Source organism: Tachypleus tridentatus, chromosome 13 (genome assembly GCF_004210375.1).
Source record: "Tachypleus tridentatus isolate NWPU-2018 chromosome 13, ASM421037v1, whole genome shotgun sequence".
NCBI classification, from domain to species: Eukaryota; Metazoa; Arthropoda; class Merostomata; order Xiphosura; family Limulidae; genus Tachypleus; species Tachypleus tridentatus.
The window spans coordinates 216,938,773-216,961,602 of NC_134837.1; the positions used below are offsets into that span (position 1 = coordinate 216,938,773).

General features: G+C 32.4%; 1 protein-coding gene across 3 annotated transcripts in view; it reads left to right on the plus strand.

The window, feature by feature from the left end:
* The first annotated feature begins 1,212 nt into the window (after positions 1-1,212).
* Positions 1,213-22,830, plus strand: part of LOC143239063 (iroquois-class homeodomain protein irx-4-A-like) — a 46,401-nt gene continuing 24,783 nt past the window's right edge. Inside the window, exons 1-3 of one of the 3 annotated variants that reach the window (XM_076479853.1) lie at positions 1,213-1,807; positions 5,385-5,648; positions 20,157-20,263. In XM_076479853.1, coding sequence (XP_076335968.1) covers positions 1,757-1,807; positions 5,385-5,648; positions 20,157-20,263 — 422 coding nt within the window. In that variant the 5' untranslated portion in view covers positions 1,213-1,756. The remainder of the gene's footprint in view (positions 1,808-5,384; positions 5,649-20,156; positions 20,264-22,830) is intronic. The other 2 variants (XM_076479852.1, XM_076479854.1) reach the window with 2 other exon arrangements.

Sequence of the window (22,830 nt, forward strand, 5' to 3'; positions counted from 1 at the left end):
GTCTCACTAAATGGTCTTTGGGTGGAGGCAAGGTGGAGTGGAAAGAAGGAAAGGTCGGGACCTGTCTCGAAAAGAAAAAGTTGGGTAGATGTGAACATGAATGTAATTCATTCAAGTTCAGATCAAATCAAACGGCCGATTCTGTCCAGGCCTGGGCTGGGATCTAGAAATCCAATGCCTGAAGATTTTGATGTGGGGGGAAACGGGAGTACCCCTATCTCTTCATAATCTAACCTTATATTTCCCGGTAGACAATTTACTACAAAGATAGCTTATTTGTGTACTGTGTTAAATAAATTCTTTCCGTAGCTACCTCACATACCTTTTGTTTAGGGAAACAAAGAAAATTCTATTAGCAATTCTGAACAAATAATAAAACTTTTGAACCATAAAACTATTAACTTTCAATGTTTGTTACGATCGCGTTCATTCATTGTGTTTAGAATAATTCGAATACAGAGGCTTTTTACTCTGTTTTAAACGTACTGCAGCCTGCGCGATATAAATACTGGTTCTCTGTCTAAGCCTAGAAAACTGAAATTAGAACGCGCGACCATTCTTCCAATTAGACGTTAAAGATGCAACGTCAATAAAATCAAGGGACAAAAACAAAGGGTCGTTAGTCTTGTCTCTGCCAACCATAGCCCGTTTAGTGATGACTATCGACTTGTCACATTCCATTCCAACACATTAGTTGTTATCTTTAATAGAAGCTGGCGCCACGAATTTATTTGCCTTTCTAGCCCCGCCGGACTTGACGACCTGAGACGGGACGAACTCTGTCTAATCCAGAAGTCTTCTCCACCTTATTTGACTTGATGTTGAATTCAGTCGTACGTTATAACAGCCAATCTCACTAACTAGCTTTCAACTTATATTGAAGTCTACTTATCACTTGTCTTCTCCACTGTCTAACGCTTTGATAGTACGAACGTTTACCAACGTCCAACACAGAAGATGCTTTATACAAAAAGAATGCCAAACTTGTAGAAAACGATAAAGTAATATAATTATATTTCTCTGTGTCTTGGTGGTCCGTAATTATATTATTATTTTAATTAATATTATCCGAGATACAATATACTAGTGAGAAAACTGCTCTTATTGGCTAGGCGGAGCAGCAAGCTGTCAATCAATTTCAATAATAGGCGGAACAAGAGAGTTTTTCTTTTGCTATGTAGGCCGGCGCTACGGTAGTAACGGCCTTTAGACCTATCAATCAGTTTCAGTAGAACACACCTAAGTTTGTTGAGCAACAAGGTTGGTATGTGTTGATATTACTTGTTAAGAGGTTTAGTCAATCAGCAGCTGTCGATCAAATTGTGTTTATGGTGGACATGATGTATTTGTATGTGGTCTGACACTTGTCATGTCTTTCTGTTAACATGCCTGCGTAAACAGAGAATCGGAGAAAAAGTCCCTAATCTTCGCAGCTCTAAGTGTGACGTCTGGTTAGGCTGCCAGTGTTTTGTGAACAGAAGTGCACTGTAGTTTGTTTCATATGCACAGTATGTATGTGTAAACTACATTAGTGGTTTATCTTAACAGCGTAACTTTACTGACAAGCACGAACGTTGGATGGAACGCTGATAAAACTAAAGTTAACCTAAAACTGAAGTGTCCAGAGGCTAGAAACCGTAATAAAAGTAACACAAACAGTTTGTCAATAAACCTTGAAAGGTAAAAGTGTAAGAAAGAGAAGCATGTTAACTGGATGAACTGCCCGTTAAAGAAACTAAAATAGTTGTTAGAACGAATGATGTCGTATACGCAGTTTGGGTATGGAACATACCCTTCGCATGCTCAGGTTCGTAGGATATATATATATATATATACGTATATATTTGTCAAAAATACAGAAATGTGAGTAACAGCTAAATTTACACAGAGTGAATATAATACGCTTAGCGTGTGGGGGGTTAAGTCATTCCACTATATTTGTTGACAGATGAATATGTAGGCCTATGTAGATTATAAACGAACATTTCTATACGTTAAAATAATTTTATTACGAGGTATCGGCCCTCTTACTGGAGCTTTCACTGGGCAACAAGATAAGATGGCCCAGAGGTCGCAATAAAAATATTTTAACATAGAAAAAAGTATGTTTATAATACTACATATTAATTTAACCACATGAAGAGTATTAAACAATAATGTGTAGGCCTAGTTACATTTATTATAAAGAACAAGCATCGATCTCATTTCATTTTCAGTAAGCTATAAAATCTAAATGACAGAATTAGAAATAAATATAGCTTAAAATTTGCAGATTTAAAAAAAAAAAAATATTGCCCTATACAGATGTTGGTAAATGTTTTGAAGTAACTGAAATCCGTTCTTCTATTTTTGTACTCCATGAATAGAAAACAAGCACAACATGAACGTGAACACTTTGTGGACATTCGTATTATCCTTTACTGGTTTTAGTATGCTTTACATAATACTAACACTAATGTTTATTTTAGGCACTACTTATGTTTGGAACATAGCTCTTAACAATGACCAATAAGTTAGTACTATGCAATCAAATCGACGACCTGAAAAAGAGCATGACATCCCTAAGTGTACGTATATTAAGACTAATTGAGCCTGGACAAACATTTTAATAGGATGAAGGTAGTTCTGCTCGAATAGAAGGACGTACAAGTAAAGTACAGGGGTAAAAATTGAAACGTCTCAGAATTTTAAAACTGAATATAAAATTACCAAGATAGGGCTATAGCTATTTATAGTGTTGCCTCTGTTAGCGTGAAAAATTCGAAAATAAACCTGAAACTCAAAATGTTTATCACTATTTCTTATAGTAACTGTTCGTATCAGAATATTGTGTCGAGCATAGAAGAGAGTTACACATTTTTGTTGCATACTTAGTTGGAATAAATCCAAATGCAAAATAATGCCAAGCCTCTTACAATGTTATATATTTTAATATAAAATTCCTAGAGTATAAACACAGATATAAAGTATTGTTACTCTTCTAGAGGTTACGTTTGGATACAAAATATAGTGACCTAGGTTTTACGGAATATTTTTATTTGAGACACGGCTTTTCTAGAGAGTAAACATGGTTATAAAATAGTGTTTCTAATGGTTTGGAGTTTTTATTTTAGGTACAACTTTTGTATGATGTAAATATGGATGCAAGATAGTGCACCTAGATTCTTAGTTTTTATTTTAGATACAACATTTATAGAGAGTAACAAAATTATATTGTGCCTGGTTTTTAGTTTTTATTTGAGATACAACATTTATAGAGAGTAACAAAATTATATTGTGCCTGGTTTTTAGTTTTTATTTTAGATACAACATTTATAGAGAGTAACAAAATTATATTGTGCCTGGTTTTAGTTTGAGATACAACATTTATAGAGAGTAACAAAATTATATTGTGCCTGGTTTTTAGTTTTAATTTTAGATACAACATTTATAGAGAGTAACAAAATTATAGTGTGCCTGATTTTTAATTTTTATTTTAGATACAATATTTATAGAGAGTAACAAAATTATATTGTGCCTAGTTTTCAGTTTTTATTTTAGATACAACATATATAGAGAGTAAGAAAATTATATTGTGCCTGGTTTTCAGTTTTTATTTTAGTTACGACATTTATAAAGAGTAACAAAATTATATTGTGCCTGATTTTTGGTTTTTATTTGAGATACAACATTTATAGAGAGTAACAAAATTATAATATGCCTAGTTTTTAGTTTTTATTTTAGATACAATTTTTCAAGAGTAAACATGGATATAAAATACTGTGCCTAGTTTTTGTATTTCAAATACAACCTTAGTAGAGTAAATATGGATACAAAATATATGCCTAGTTTTATATATAGTTTTAATTTTAGATAAAAACATCTAGAACATATATATATAAACAAAATAGTATGTTTAGTTTCTTAAGAGTAGTTATGTATATTAGATTTAATTTATCTAAAATGTAAAGATTATAGTAAACCTAGTCTATTTTGGAGTTCTATACATTAATTAAGCAATTTTTTTCAAGCATAAAGTCTCAAAGACCTATGAACTTACTCACGCATATATACACAATGATATATGATATCAACAAACATGAAACCAGTAGTTATATTGTTGTAAATAAACGGTGTTTTAAGCCATACATCAAATAATTTAAATCGTCAAAGTACTGTTGTAAAATCAATCGCTCTAATACTATCACTTCTTGAATTATGGTTGAAATTTATAAAAACAGCATAAACTACATATAAATGCGCGGGTTCATATTGAAATGCACAGATACACTTAATTCTTTATTTTTGTGTTTATACGAAATATATAAATAATTTATCTCAAAACGTTATAGATATATTTTGGTTTCTAAACTTAAGTAAATTCTGTAATAGTAAAGTTAAGCCTACTTACTGTTCTTTCGCACAGAGATATATCACTAGGCATTGGCCTAAGTTTAATTCGGTAACAGCGTGCCAATCTAAACAATATGACAGAATGGTTTGGTGTTTTATGGCGCAAAGCAACTAGGCTGTCAGACAGAATGGTAAGAAAAGGCTTAATATATCTGATGTGTGTTAATAAGAAAAATAAATACTGAATGTACATAAGATGCAACAGAGAAAACTAAACTCCGAATAAACTAGGCGCTGTCTGGTTTCTTACTGAGTTGTGTATTTTAAATAGGACTTTTATAGGGTAATAAACCTGAGTATAAATAAGTAACCGATCGGCCTTCTCACAAGTTGTGATAGACATGGATACAACAAGCCCACCTTTTTAGGGTTTTAAATACTTCAAAAATATGTTGTATGCCACGAAGGTAAACATAAGAGACAATATAAATTACAAATTAATATATATATATATATTAATATACATATATATATATATGATAATCCAGCTTACATTGTTACAACTTAACGAGTGAATACTGCTTGCATTTTAATTGTAAAAACGTAAAGAATATCCTGCAGGAAAATAACTCATGTATGTAAATAACATTCAGACAGTTTATGTGTCCAATAAACTTAGGTACTATATGTAAACCACCTGACATAAGACGCTAGTGTAGATAATTAAGTGACTGATCTCTGTCTGAATGAATTACGAAGAAACGTGCATGTGAGAAACTTCAAGTTCTAGTTATAATAGTCTGTACATTACTTGGTATACTTAAAAGAGTTTGTTTAAAGGTGACAGAGACTTCATAAATTTATATATAGTGTTTTATAAACTTTTTTTGAACGAAGATGCAAATATTTTGAACTTGTGACGAGGACAGAAACATAGTTGTGATTACAGTTTTTTTCCCGTTGTTTCTACGTAAGCACATACTACTATATTATATTTTCGTATTAAACAAAATTGCATTAATTAGATATAACCTTGTTGTTTCTCTTGCTAGCTGATTGGGAGTTCAGGTCAGGCAGGCCCGGTATGTTGTGACGGTACGCGTGTAAGTTTGACGACGGATGGTCAATCCCATACAGCCCCGGCTGTTTCTACACTTCCTTACGAGAACCGTCTGATTTCACCTTACCCTCAATTGACAACGACGATTACGGGTTCTTCTCCGCTGTATAATGGTTTGTCTTACTCCACAGACCGGAGCAGCTATGGTATTATTCCAAAGCTAAACGCCCCGGCATTCTGTCCGGCAACGGTTTTAGTAAGATTTAATTTTCTATTGTCGCGTTGATTATTAAAAGGCTTATTAGGATTGAAATATAAATTCTTATTTTCAATTACCTTACATCACACTGTAAATTTTTAGAGAAAGAGTAAAGCGTGAAAGTTGACTCTCTCACTATATTTTGTATTGTTTTGTATTTTACATATAGGAATTAAAAGTTTCTAAAATCTTTATTTGATTTTGTTACTGTATAACTATTTAACAGTGTAGTCAGGCTGTTCATCTTCAAATTTAAGATGTTTCAATAGATTGAAATGCACAATAGGCATTTTTATGCTCAACTATGGGCAAAATATTACTTAGAATGGTAGCTAACCTAATATATTGTAATGATATTAAACAAAACTAATAGCTAGCTGATACGGTGCATGATGATTTACTGTAGCTATGGACTATTAGATCACATTAGTTCGAGATGTAAAATGTTAAAGTGCAGTTTGCAATTATCATGGATATTCGTCTTAGAATATAGTAAGCATTTATAATTTCTGTGTAACTAAATTCTCAATTTATGATGCATAGCAATAAGCAAATATGTATCTAAACAAAGACACAACCTCCACTAAGTGCGAACAAATTACAGTAGAAAAATAGCATTTTCAAGTAAAACATATACGTTTAAAACATCGTTTTAAGTAAACTTTTGTGCCTTTTAAGGTAATTATTCTATGAATATGTGCAAGAAAATCTAATATTATATGTACTGATTTGTTTTACTCCATCTATTAGTGACTGGTAATTTCTTTTGAAAGGAACAACAGGTATATGTGAGAAAGCTAACTTCAAGGGATAATGATAAATCGTTCACGTTGGAATTATGATGCACTTAGACTTGTGTAAAATATAGAAGAAACAAACCGATTTTTCAATATGTATACAACCTTCGCAATATCTTATTGAGTATTCTACAAGAGGCTTAGGTGCAATATACCAACCGATTTTCTTGTAGGCTAGCAAGATAGTAATAATAATTACAAATCGGCCAATTTGAGAAGATTTTTCTTTTCTTCGTAAGTCTAATATGAATATTTTTTGTGCATTTTTATATTGTACAGCCTTGGCAGTCAGTAGTAAAAGTTTTAAGGTGTTGATTGAATTGAATCTTTACTGTTTAAGGCGCGTTTTTGCCTGAACGTTTTATTAGGTTTTTGTGGAATTCCTTGCAATCTCTATTATGAATCACCAACGTGGTTCATGATACAACATTAATTACTGTTTAACGTAATTGAGAAAACTCAGATGTATTTAAAAGAAGAAAGCATTAATTAGAGGTTACAGAACATGTTTACCGATGAAGATAATCACATGTTAAGTTAGATTTATTTTGATAATGTTAAAAATCTTTAAATGACAAAGAAATACGTCAAGTTTGCCTATATAGCTGTTAAATTGCTTTATCAGTAATTAGTAGAGGCTTAGTGTTTATTACTTTTGAGTTGATAAAGTGTTTTTCTAGATAGCACAGAATTATACAGGATATCTTTAGACAATTTGTTATAATAATACTCAGGTTTTGTCTGTCTTGAAAATACCTTAGTAGACATTTTGTACATCAATATATTAAATATTTTTAAAAATTCTAACGTTATGTAGTAGAATAATAATATAGGTTTATTTACTTGTAGTGTTAAGTACTATAAAGTTTACTACTAACTAAACTAAAGCAAACAAAGAAAAAAACGCCTACAGGTTAAAGTGTCAATTCACCTATTTATCAAATATAGGTCGTACTTAATAAAGGCCTGACTAATGTTAGACCTAAGATATGTGAACTTATAAGTTATAGATTTCTGTGTCTGCGATTAGAATTATTCTGTATTATTCTAGAAATCATGTATTAAAAGATGTAAAGTAGTAATAAAGATACTAATTTACCCGTAAATCTTTTGCGTGTTTCTGCTAGTATAGAATAATACCAAATGCCTTCACGGAATAAAGAGATACTTGACATGTGTTCCCAGTGGCACAGCCGTATACTGTGGAATAACTCTGCTAAAAACCGGGTTTTGATATCCGTTATGTGCAGAGCACAGCTAGTCCATTATATAGCTCTGTGCTTAATTTAAAACAAACAAAAACACTTGAGATATTTATAATTACACGGTTAAATTATATGAAATATCTTCAGGTAATACAGACTAATACAGAATACCTTTAGGTAATACATACTCATACAGAATACATTTAGGTGATACAGATTCATGCAGAAAGAATAGCTTTACGTAATAATAATGTGGAGTGCTTTTAGATAATACAGAATAGCCCAGAATTTTTTTACACAATACATAATTCTATTATGTGTTTTTAAACCCATAAGTTAGGCGAAATTAGTGTTCACAATAGCTAGAAACTTAATGCTGAAATGTCTGTGTTTTAGACAAGTTACGTTTCATATGTTAATAATGTTGGATTAAGGGGATATAATACATACTGGGAATATTATTACTGTTGGTGGAGAAGCAGCAAACGTCAAATATAGTGCGTTATAAGGATGAGAGAATCATTAATATGAAATACTGCTATTGGTCAGTTTGTATTACGAACGAAAAACACATTCTGTGATATATAAATGTTAAAACTGAATATATTTAGTGGCTTTGAAATTACTTTGAAACTATACAATATGAATATAGGTCAAAGGTACGTAAAATATTTCAATTAATCTGTGACGCATCTTACGTAATTTTAGTTTGTTTGTTATGAATTTCGCCCAAAGCTACACGAGAGCTATCTGTGCTAGCTGTCCCTAATTTAGCAGTGTCAGACTAGAGCAGGGGTTCTTAACCAGGGGTGCCCGCACCCCTAGGGGGTGCGAAGATGATTCCCAAGGGGTGCGAGGATGCCCATGAATAATTAAAGCAAATCTATATTTTTACATAAGAGTATGCTTTATATTTCTCCTAAGAAGAAACATTGAAATTAATTTTTCATTATGTACCCTGAATTTTTGTCTTGAAAAAAGGTATGCTGTATGTATGAAGATTAAAAAAAATTTTGATTACATCAACTTTGTATTTTTAGCTTTTTTTATATTTAAGTTTCCAGGGGGTGCGAGAAATGATTACTGATTTGAAAGGGGTGCAAACACTGAAAAAGGTTAAGAACCACTGGACTAGAGGGAAGGCAGCTAGTCATCACCACCCACCGCCAACTCTTGGGCTACTCTTTTACCAACGAATAGTGGGATTGACTGTCACATTATACCGCCTCCATGGCTGAAAGTGCGAGCATGTTTGGTGTGACGGGGATTTGAACCCCACGAACCTTGAATTACGAGTCGAGCGCCTTAACCACCTGGCCATGCCGGGTCTCTTCTTATTCCAAACAGCTTTCGTTCGACCGACACTCTTTCATTTCTCTGCAGGTTGGCTTGAAAATTGGTAGTGTTAAAACGTGTTCTAATAAGCAAAGAAACCTGTTTTTCTTTCAATTTGAACCCTATTAAACGTAAAACGGCTCTAAAATGAATATTCTAGTTGCATGTTCGGCCGTATTTACAGCAATCAAATGAAATTAGTATAAATATAAATATTCAATGACTTCTACACATTGATCTAAAAGGTTGTGTTTGACCATTTTAAATCTTTTAAGGGGAGTCCATAGCTCACAAAAAATAATAATTTTTTAGTTTTGGTCAATTATTTGCCGTATTTTGACATTATTACTTTTGACTTGTTAAAAAGTGCTTTATCAGGAACTGGTAGAGGGTTAAAACTTACCACTTTTGACTACTACGTGGGATTTGTTACAAATGTACTTTTATACATATCTCATACATGACAAACAAAAATGAAGAAGTTCTTTTTTTAGTAATTATAGGGGGTCAGGTTTCTTTGTTTGTTTAGAATTAAGCACAAAGCTATACAATGAGCTATTTGTGCTCTGCCCACGACGGCTATCGAAACACGTTTTCTAGCGGTGTGAGTCCGTAGACATACCACTGTGCCACTGAGGTTAGGGGATCATGATACCACAAAAACGTAATTTTAGGTTTTTAAACAATTACTAAACCTTAGGTGCAGCATGGCCAGGTGGTTAAGGCGCTCGACTGTTAATCTGAGGGTTTCGAGTCCGAATCGGCGTCGCACCAAACATGCTTGCCCTATCAGCTGTGGTGCGTTATAATGTTATGGTCAACCCCACTATTTGTTGGTAAAGGAGTAGCTTAATAGTTGGCGATGGGTGGTGATGACTAGCTGCCTTTCCTCTAGTCTTACACTGCTAAATTAGGGACGACTAGCGCAGATAGCCCTCGTGTAGCTTTGCGCTAAGTACAAAAACAACAACAACAAAAATATGCCTTATTTCGAGCCAATTTATGTGGATTTAGTATCAAGATATTTTAATAGTTTCCATACATATATACACAAAAATGTAGGATTTGCTCATTTTTGGGTATTTTAGGCGCTGTCAAAAGGTCAAATAAATGCATAATTATAGGGTTTGGGCCAATTATTTAGTATTATTTCAATCACTTTGCATGTAATTTGTTACAAAGATGATTTTCTACAAGCAACACACATTGACAAGGAAAAATATTGAACTTGCCCGTTTTTGTAATTATAGTGGGGTCAAGATACTGAGAAAAATGTAAATTTCATTGTGTTTTTTACAATAATCCGCCGAATTTCGGTCACTCTACTTAGGATCTGATATAAAGTAATGTAAACACTTTGGAGATTTCTCTTCTGTTTAATTTTCAATGAAGGAAGTATGGTTAGGGACTTTCATGATTTATTGTGTACGTCAACTGACTTACATGGGATTTGGTACAAAGATACCTTCTTGCAGGTTCCAAGCGGTGATATAGGTACTTTTAGAATTTGCTGTGGTTTACGTGATTTTTCTGGTATCATAATTAGCCATGTTGAGATTGCGTGGCGGAGACGTAGTTTCGCCAGGGAATGTTGACGTCTTTAATTGAAACTTGATTTGCTAGTTTACAATTAGAGGGTTAAACCTTATTACTTATAACTTATTAAAAATACTTTACTAGGAGTCAGTAGATATCTAGACTTTATTACTTTTGAATTGTTAAAAAGTGATTACTTTTGACTTGTAAAGCGTTTGCAATTATTATGAGTGAATTGCTAAAAGTGCCTTCACTAGGAATTAGTAGAAGGTTTGTTGATTAGCCAAGTTAGTAGAGATCTCTGTTGGTATGCTCGATACCTTCGCGGTTGATATAAAACTGGGATTACTTCATATTTACAAATTTTTGTGAAAAACACTCACGGGAGAAGCAAAAATCGGACTATTACATAGTTGTGGATGTTTTGGAAAGCAAGTGGTAATTAAACACTACAAACTTTCTAGGAGAATCTAAAACAAAAATGATACACACTTCTAGAATATTCAGTAAAATTACTATTTCAATTGCAAATTGTTTTTGCTGTTTTTATTGGGAGATTTATCACTCTATAACAGTTTTTCCTACGTTTTTGTAATATATCAAGTTGGATAATGAAATCCTTAATAAATGTCTGAAGAGTTTTTGATAGTAGATACTATAGTACTATATTTCTATTTATACCGTGGTGTTTGAGATATATAAAACCCAAATTTCATATAAGGCTACAAATAACTAAAGATTTATAATTACAGTACACTTTGAACCTTAGGTACTTTTCGTATACAAAAAAACAACAACAACAGTGACTTATGTATATACAGACACCACACACACACATAATTTTTAAAAGCCAAAACAAAATACATTAAAATTAAAACAAATAAACAAAATAAGTTACATTTTTATAAAAGGATTCTAGGGTACAAGCTACAATGTGGGATTTAAAGTGTATGCGACTGTGAAGTAAGACCCACATTGGGGTGGGGATATACCGTCTCAATCCCACATTGTACCATAGGATCTTTTCTTTTTAATTGCAGTGTAATTTGTTTAATTTTTTTACTTTTAATGTGTTTTGTTTTGGCTTTTAAAAATTATGGTTATAATATAACTAATCAGAGGTTGGGGTTTGTTGTTTTTAATCTAGTCTTTCCTCATGATTTTATTTACTTATTTAACTTCATTTAAATGTATTATTTAATTTTACAAATGTATATATACACACACACACATATACGCTGTAGGTTAAGGTTTTCTTTCTTTTAAAACAATTAACCCAGTGCCACTTATTTAATTTTCTATAAATATAGATATTTAGTTTATTTTCTTGTTCACATAGCACGTGTACGTCTAATTCTCCCTCGCTGGGACAGCGGTAAGTTTTCGGATTTACAATGCTAAAATCAAGGGTTTGATTCCCCTCGGTAGATTCAGCAGATTGCTCGATGTGACTTTGCTATAAGAAAACACACACACACATCGTGTTTAATTAATTAACTAATTTCTTCTTGTACAGGTATCACTTCCATATGTAATTAATAAAGAAATTCTCCATGTACATGTATCATCTTCATGTGTTATTAATAAATAATTTGTTTTAAAGGTATCACCTTCATATGTGATTTATATGAATTAATTAATAATTAATAAACTCATTTTTTCTTGTACAGGTATCATCTTTATGTATAATTAACAAACTAAATTTTTCTTGTACAGGTATCATCTCCATGTATAATTAACAAACTAAATTGTTCTTGTACAGGTATCATATCCATGTGTAGTTAATAAATTAATTTTCCTTGTGCATGTATCACCTATGTGTGTAAAGTACATTTTCTTGTAAAGGCTACATATTATTGCTTTCCATTAAAATTAACACAATAGCGTTTGAAAGGCATTTGTTCAAGTTGGAATTAATGAAATATTTTGAAATGTAATTATGAGCTCAATTAATTAATACTTGTACATATATCACCTACAATTTTAAAAGATATTTAAATCAGTGTCAAATAGATGCTAATGTTTTTGCAAAGTTTATTTTCCTTCATTTAATGACATATTTCAGTAGATAACCGATACAGTAAACTTTGTCTGTATAGGAGAAAACATGAAACATCATACAACTTTCTCTATGCATATTTCCTGTAGAGTATGGTTTAAAAATATCTGGTCAATTATCCGAACATCATGCACAACAAGATAAAATTGTCAATAAGAATTTCTGGGTGAAAATAAAAAAAGAGTTATATCAGCTACACTGTGTGTGTTATCTCGCCTTGTGAGGTTACCTGTTTTAATCACTTGCACCACTATATAGTAGTATGTTGTCTTTCAGTCAGTAAGTCATTACACCATAAAATGATTTCATAAAAGGGACGCTTAAGGTTGCAATTTGTACTGTAGTGAAGTCAGTAAAACATGCGTATGCCATGAATCAGGAGAAGAATTGTGCGCTCTAGGCTACAACAAAGCATTACATAGAAATTTCAAAAACAAGAAATAAAAATATTTCTAATCATAATTTTGATTTCTTTGCTCTTGAAATATAATACTTTCATGGACCCTGCTGGAGTACATTTAGTGTCAGTGCCGATAAATCCTTTATCTAACATCAGGTCTCTTCAGGCCGGCTTGGATCGGACAGACAATAGTATTTGAGACGCTATTGATATTAGCAAAATGTTAAAAAACAACTGTTACAGAATGAACTGGATTAAGTTGGTGAAGTTTACTTTTTCATTTTGCTATATGAGAATTCGGTCAGGATTATTTTAATAGCATATATTAAATATGTGTTATTTGATCATTAAACGTTGCCTAGCTAGTCGTGGTAAATAAAAACACCCAAAGTTACTCTGTGCTACAGTTTTAGCCATAGGTAATGGTAACAAATGTTATAAGCGAGTAATATTGTCGAATTTCTCCAATTCGGACGTGCAATAACATAAAACGTAAAAGGCTATCAGTTATTAATTACTCGAATGGTATAAAGCAATTCATATGTTTGCTTGGATCTTCAGAAATTGATATAGCAAAGAAAAAATTATGTGTAATAAATGTATTGTGTAAAACTCTTATTATGAGAGGGCTAAGAAAATGTTTCTGTATTTCTATTGCAACGACTTGCAAATTGAATACTAGAGGCATACTTTGTGCCAAATCATGTATGGAAATTCAGAGTATTCTAATATTACAAGCGCATGTAATTCAGTTGGTTTTGTTTTCTATAAATAAATATTTAATTATACAGGGTGTTCGGAAAGTCACTTTGCAGTTTTGAAAGCAGCGATAACAGCATTCATTCAGCCTATTGCAAGCCAGCAATTGATAGCGGTGTTTAGAAACAAAACAAGAAGGATCCAAGCCTGTATTGATGCCAACGGGGATTGCTTTCAACATTGTTTATAATTGTCATTCATATTTACCTCCTGTAATCTGTATTAAAACATGTCTGTTAATAAATATACAAGTTCACAGTGACTTTCCGAACACCCTGTATAATTAGTGGGCCCGGCATGGCCAGGTGGGTTAAGGCGTGCGACTCGTAATCTGAGGGTCACGGGTTCGCATCCCCGTTGCACCAAACATGCTCGCCGTGGGGGCGTTATAATGTGACGGTCAATCCCACTATTCGTTGGTAAAAGAGTAGCCCAAGAGTTGGCGGTGGGTGGTGATGACTAGCTGCCTTCAATGTAGTCTTACACTGCTAAATTAGGGACGGCTAGCGCAGATAGCCCTCGAGTAGCTTTGCGCGTAATTCAAAAACAAACAAACAAACAAACAAACAATATAATTAGTGATAAAATTATTATTAAACATTTGAGAAGAGCCTAAACAATATTCAGTAACTGGTAGAGAAGTGTTGGACACTGACAGACCTTTAATGACCTATTCTGATATTATTGTGAAAGTGAACTCTGCACAAACAGCGATAAAGCGTTAATGTTGGGGTAAATAAAGAAATTACAGAATGAGACCAAACGCCATCTATGCGACATATCTTGAGAAAGAAAAGATATAAAGCATTACCAGATTGATTTATTATAGAAACCATAAAAAAAAAGACCAACTCACTAGAGAATAAATCCAACATGCCATATTAACATTCAAAACACTCAACAATGACAGATTAATTAAGAAAAAATATATATAATAGAAAACACTCCAACGTACTAAGTTAAAACATTGACAACCGAACACTAACTGCAGTTCGATATTATATGATTTTTATGATTGTTTTATAATTTCGAGCAAAGCTACACGAGAGCTATCTTCACAAAGAACGTGCCTCCCTAATTTGGAACTGACAGTCTTGAGGAAAGGCAGTTATATATAACACACTCCGCCAACTTTTGAGCTACTCTTGTGCGACTGAGTAGCAGAATTTGACCATCTCTGTCACAACATATCCACGGCTTCAAAGTGCAGAAATAATTACAAATCGTAATATGAGGGTTCGCAGTCCAGGCACAATAGCCACTACACCACACCCAACCTTTTAAGATAAAACCCATCAAACATTACCAGATTAAGATTTAAAATACACAATGTTGTCGGGTTCAGCTAGGAAACTCCCAACATTGCCAGTTTTATGACGTAAACCACTAAACGGTGCCAGCTTCAAATTATAACGCAACCAAAAACTAGAAACAAAGAGTGCCAATTCAAGATAGAACGATTTAAGCAGGTCATGCAGTTTAAGATAAGAATCATTAAACAAAGCCAGCTTGAAACAAAAACATGCGAGCAATGTAAGACGAAAAGAGTAATTTAATATATATTGTAAATATGTATATCAACAATAAAACAATATAAGTTTCAGATAAAAACCTCAAAACAATAGCAACTTAATATGAAAAGTACCGAGAAATGCCAATTCAAGATAGAAACCACTAAACAATAACATTTTAATGTAGGAACCACTAAATAATCCTACCTAATTATAGAAACCAGTGAACAATGCTAGCTGAGTATATAAACCAGTGAACAATGATAGCTGAGTATATAAACCAGTGAACAATGCTAGCTGAATATAGAAACCAGTGAACAATGCTAGCTGAGTATAGAATACCGTGAACAATACTAGTTGAATATAAGAACCAATGGTTGTTTGTTTCTAATTAAGCTCAAAACTCGACAATAGGCTATCTGTGCTTTGCCCATAACAGGTATCGATACCAACTCTAGAAGTTCGAAGACACGCCGCTGTGCCACTGGGGGTGGGGGATAAGAAACATTGAACAATACCATCTTAATATAGACACTACTGAGCAATACCATCTTAATATAGAAATCGTTAAACAATACCATCTTAATATAGACACTACTGAGCAATACTATCTTGATATAGAAATCATTAAACAATACCATCTTAATACAGACACTACTGAGCAATACTATCTTGATATAGAAATCATTAAACAATACCATCTTAATACAGACACTACTGAGCAATACTATCTTGATATAGAAATCATTAAACAATACCATCTTAATATAGACACTACTGAGCAATACTATCTTGATATAGAAATCATTAAACAATACCATCTTAATACAGACACTACTGAGCAATACTATCTTGATATAGAAATCATTAAACAATACCATCTTAATACAGACACTACTGAGCAATACTATCTTGATATAGAAATCATTAAACAAAACCATCTTAATGACACTGCTGAACAATACTATCTTAATATAGACATTATTGAACAATACCATCGTAATAAGAAACCATTGAACAATATAATCTTAATACAGACACTACTGAACAATACCATATTAATATATGAACCATTGAAAAATACCATCTTAATATAGAAACAAACGAACAAAGCTAACTGAAGATAGAAACCATTGAACAACGCTAGTTTAAGAAAGAAACCACAAATTAATATTATAAGATATTATAAGTTGCAGATAGAAAACTGAACATTGGCAGATGAAAGAAGGAAAGAGAAAACTACGTGTTGAATATATTAACAACTCGTTATTGTCAACTTAAGATAAGTTGAACACTGCCAACTTAATATAGCAGTAAATAAAACATTCCGGTATAGTCGTTTTAGTTTAGTATTGTTTTAAAGGCACACCAAATGGATATTTCTTGATGTATAAGTTTATCATGATGTCTGTAAGCTGCCCCATATTAAACCTTTTAAACTTGTACCAGTTTCGATGTACACCCTTGTGCAAATTAATTGAAACAAATGATCATTTTACAATATTTTCAGCATGGCGGCCGGTGTACGCTCGCTGGACCTGCTAATTTCCTTTAATAGTCATTTTTTCACACAGACGGCGTCATTTTTGGGATATATGACGAAATTTTGAGGAATATTACGTCATTAGAAATTTCGTTAGAAGGGTAAGGAGACCAGTCAAAAAACAACTTCTTACCAACTCAATGAAGAAAAAACGGTATCAAAAATACAAAACTGGACACAAGAACAATGGAGGAAGGTGTTATTCAGTGACGAGACTCATTTCTTCGTACAGGGTCAAAGAAGTCTGCATGTTTGCAGATCTCCAGGTGAGAAACTTCGAGAATCTCACATCAATCAGTTCGTAAAACATCCCTTGAAGAAGATGTTTTGGAGCTTTTTCAGCTACTATGGCGTCGGAGGCTTATATATCGTAGAAGGTATGATGCGAGGACCACAGTACATCGAAGTTTTGCAGAGAAAAGTCGTTCCAGAATTTAAAAAGAGATTTGCAGATGGATCTGGCATTTTCCAGCAAGATCTGGCTCCGTGCCTCACATCGAAACTTGTGAAGAATTTTTATGACTACAACGCGAATAAAGGTGCTGGACTGGCCTGGAAACTCTCTGGACTTAAATCCTATTGATAATCTTTGGGCGATTTGTAAAGAAAGACTTTGGGGAAAAGACTGTACTACGAAAGATAAGTTAATTGAAGCCATAATTGAGGTGTGGTATCGCGATCCAAAAGTTAGTAAAGATTGCAGTCAACTCGTGGACTTGATGCCAAACTAGGCCATCCTAACCACCTAGGCATGTCGAACCGCAACAAATTAAACTAATATCTTATGAGTTTTGTGATATTTAAAGTGTTTTTTCTTTATTATTCTTGTCTGAAACTAGAATTGGAACTTTGCCCTGAGGTTAAGGTGTCCGTACTGTGTGTTCATGGTTCATGCTGTTTACCTCTTTTGACCCGAGTTATCTCTCAGGTTTCATGTGTTTTTTTATTGTAATTCGAGTTGCTTCTCAAGCTCGTCCATGATACCTCTATGTAGACGTCTTCCTTGTATAGTATCTTTTATATTTTGAATGTCTAGGGAAAACCAAACAGTATTTAGTTATGTTCTGAAATGTTATGTCTACATTGTGTTCGTAAAGCCATGCAACTGTTACTGAGTGGCAGGCTTTCTTATAACATTAGAGTTTTTCTAGGTATCCATCTTGTATCTCATGTGCTGTTCTTCTATACACTAGTTTCATGGATAATATAATACGAGCGTTAATACTGGTGAAATATAATATTAATAAAAGCCCCATTATATCAATTACACTATCTTAATATATATATGCTTATACTACATAAATATATGCTCGTCATACCGTTGGGTGAGTTAGGCCTATGACATCACAAATTGAAACCGGTATTATGTATACTCGTCATACTATCAGATGAGCTAGGCCTATGACACAACGAATTGAAACCGGTAGTGATCACCAAAACATTTTGTTCGATGCTCTGGTTGAGTTTCAACTAGAAAGTGGTTAAACAGTAATATATTTTTCGTCCATTGTAGTAATATATATATATATATATATATATATGTGTGTGTGTGTGTGTGTGTGTAAGTTTGCATGTTAAATTTCTGTATTGATTTATAAATTGCAGCAAGACTAAAATTAAAAATTCAGGGATATTTTAAGGCCTCATCATAAGGTCCTTTTACATGTTTTGAAGAAAATAACACTGAGTTTAACGTACGTTCGAAGGCAGAATAGTTAATTTCACTACATCATGAATTTAAAATATAAATAAAACTTTAGGTGAATTAATGCAACTTAGTATAATATGCTGTGTATGTTAGCGTTAGAAACTGTGAACGTGTTAACCTAATATATTGTATCAATGTAGCAAGATACTGTGTCAGTATAATATACTGCGAACTTGTTAGCTTAATTGTAGTGATGAATTAAAAATTCGCTGTGAGTGGTAAATATTGTGGTATAAATGTTTATGATGTTAGGCTTATATCGTCAGTTATGATATAGAAACAGAAAATATGCAGGAACATTTATTACCTTAGAGTTGAGTTTAGCGAGGATTAAGGAGATAATGATGTACTGAAAACTTTCATTACCTTAGAGTTGACTCAAGGATATAATGATGTACCGAGAGCTTTTGTTACATCAGAGTTGACTCAAAGAGACAATTATGTACTGAGAGCTTTTATTACCTTAGAGTTGACTTCAGCTAGGATTAAGGAGACAATGATGTACTTAGAGCTTTTATTACCTTAAAGCAGACTCAGCTAGGATTAAGGAGACAATGATGAACTGAAATACTTTATTCCGCGTGTTAACTAAAATTATGATGGTTAAATTCTCCTTCTGGATGAAAAACTGGTAACAGATGGCGCATATTGTTTTTAAAACGTTGCGCTGTTCTCTCTGGTGTGCTCGTTACCATCTTGATTGAAAACTGTTTATAACGTGTACTTCATTAGTTTGAGGTACGACTTCATAAGAACAAGTAGTAAGCAGTTTCTGAATGTTTTCTTTTCTTTTAAGGAACATGTATGTGCTTTGGAGTTAATAGTAATCTGTGTGGTTTCTTAAATGTTTCTGTGATTTTTGTTTTGTTTTATAGCAATTGAATTATGGGCTCTGGACATAAGTAAATTTTCATCGATGATTCATGTGATTTTGTAGACCTCTGTGCTTCTTTGAGAACTGTGCATCTAGTTATGAGTTTTTACGTAAATTTCGCCTTAAACTTGACTACTAATTATGTAAATTACATCTTTAGAAACCAAACATCATTGGGCCTCTCTGTTGTGGGTCGAGTGTGACATAGAGGTTAGTGTGCTAAGAAGACCCAATATTCATTTTACGATATATCACTAAACTTGCACCGTATTTTACGTTCTGATGGTGTTATAATCATAACAGTCAACGCTACTAAATGGTTTAGAGTAGCCGCATAGGCGGCAGGTGTTTCTGGTTGAAAGACCTTCCTCTGGCCAGCAATTCTAAATCAGGGACGGCTATACATGAATTTTAGGATTTCTGACGTAGGTATTTAAATCTTATGTCGCATAAGGTGCCGTTCAAATTGAAAATATCAAATACGTTTCTACAGGCTGTAGCTTTATTAATAAATATGAGAGTACGTGTGTTGTTTGAGCCAAAGTAATTCATGAAAACAATAAAATTTCACGTCATGAAAACTGCAGTGTTTCCCCTGAAAACCGAATTTTTCTCGACTAAAAATTAACAGAGCCAGAAACTTTGAAAATATATACAATTGTAATCATGTTCGTTAAAAATTAAATCATAATTTCCTGTGATACGTAAGTTCAAGAATATTACAATTTGGGACGTTTGGATGTGTTTTGTGGGCTCTGCTTTCTAACTGAAACTGAAGTGTTGCTTCCAGAATCCAGCATATCCAGATAAAAATTCAACAGATTCATGGCTTGGACTGATCCAACAAGCTCCGTATTGCTACGACCATTCATTATCTGGATATAGGTAAGTCACATTTTTCAATTTCTATGACCACAGTTCTTGTATGATAAAATAAGCGTTTATGTTTTTAGCTTTTAATTGTGTCATCTGATATTTGTTAAACTTAAGCTTATGAATTTGTTAGGTTGAGGAAAGTACCCCATGAAAGAAAAACGTACATTTTCTATGCTTTAGAGCCTATTTAACATTTTAGGTTTCTATTCTGTATTGGAATTTTAAAATATTTAAACAGCCAAGTCATCCAAAGTAAAACATAACAAACAATAGTTAAGTAGATGTGAAATGTGACTAGTTTATTAAGTGGCAAATTCTGTTCCAAGCTCTGCCAAGGGGAAAGCCCGACAGATCTTATGAGAGTCTGCAAGTAAAAGTGAACTTTCAGTCTGTAATGGGCTTTCTTATACTTTAAATGTTTTACCCTAACAGTTTTTAGGTTATTTTAAACAGATTACATTTCTCCATCTTTCTTCTCTTGAAAACACAGAACACAACCACACATTGGCTAAGAATGAGGAAAATATCCTCGATAATATTTTCAGTAACGTTAAGTAGCAGTCGAGTCGAGAAATTTGGCAAAAATGACGAAGCAGTTGCTTCACATCTTGTTCAAAGCAACCCATTTCACGGTAGAAATGCGGTCAAGATTTCTACTGTTTAAATTTTGTACCTTTAATGCATTAAATTTAATAGTAATCTTGAATTTTATTTATACGGATAAACTGTATTCTATAGCAAGAAGTAAGAAATACTCGAATTGTATCTATGAAATTCTTCTGTAATTTAGGCTTAAGGAAAAATAAAATGATGTGAATCAGAAAAGAACAAGAAACTTAAACAAAGCAATATTTTTATTCTTTACATTATAACTGGATATTTTATTGCTGTATATTTAGTTATATCACTAGATATTTTATTCTTGTATATTTTAGTTATGTAACTGGATATTTTATCATTGTAAATTTTAGTTATGTAACTGGATATTTTATCATTGTAAATTTTAGTTATGTAACTGGATATTTCATCACTGTATATTTTAGTTATGTAATTGGATATTTTATCACTGTATATTTTAGTTATGTAACTGTATATTTCATCACTGTATATTTTAGTTATGTAACTGGATATTTCATCACTATATACTTTAGTTATGTAACTGGATATTTCATCACTGTATATTTTAGTTATGTAACTGGATATTTCATCACTGTATATTTTAGTTATGTAACTGGATATTTCATCACTGTATATTTTAGTTATGTAACTGGATATTTCATCAGTATATACTTTAGTTATGTAACTGGATATTTCATCACTGTATACTTTAGTTATGTAACTGGATATTTCATCACTGTATATTTTAGTTATGTAACTGGATATTTCATCACTGTATATTTTAGTTATGTAACTGGATATTTCATCACTATATACTTTAGTTATGTAACTGGATATTTCATCACTGTATATTTTAGTTATGTAACTGGATATTTCATCACTGTATATTTTAGTTATGTAACTAGATATTTCATCACTGTATATTTTAGTTATGTAACTGGATATTTCATCAGTATATACTTTAGTTATGTAACTGGATATTTCATCACTGTATACTTTAGTTATGTAACTGGATATTTCATCACTGTATATTTTAGTTATGTAACTGGATATTTCATCACTGTATATTTTAGTTATGTAACTGGATATTTCATCACTGTATATTTTAGTTATGTAACTGGATATTTCATCACTGTATATTTTAGTTATGTAACTGGATATTTCATCACTGTATATTTTAGTTATGTAACTGGATATTTCATCATGTATATTTTAGTTATGTAACTGGATATTTCATCACTGTATATTTTAGTTATGTAACTGGATATTTCATCACTGTATATTTTAGTTATGTAACTGGATATTTCATCACTGTGTATTTTAGTCATGCAACTGGATATTTCATCACTGTATATTTTAGTTATGTAACTGGATATTTCATCACTGTGTATTTTAGTCATGCAACTGGATATTTCATCACTGTATATTTTAGTTATGTAACTGGATATTTTATTACTGTATATGTTAAATATTATTGAAAGCAATCCAAAGTGCTGAAATTTTTATTTACAACCTTTGACTTTTACTATCAGATTATAGTATGTGTTTTGCTCAAACTCAACTCTTGACAATAGTTACTAAGGTAACAATATATGATTTATACTACGAAGTGCACGTATATTTCAAAATATGAGAAAGTTTATTGTGAATTTGGTTTTGGTACAAAGGTAGCATGCCAGATTTGGTGTGGATCGACCAAGTTGTTTAGGAGGAGATGTGTAGAAAAGTAGACAGAAAGTTATTCTTGGGTATTGGATAGTTACTTTAACAGTATGGATTTAATATCTATAGCGAATATGTAAAGAATGCTCGTTTCTGTCGTCAGAGCTGGATAAAGATAATCGTTGTGTGAATTAAGAAGAAACGTGTAGACGCTAATACAGTTCACATCATTTTAATGTGAAGAAATGTTGTGTTTCTCTAATACAGATCACATCATTTTAATGTGAAGAAGTGTT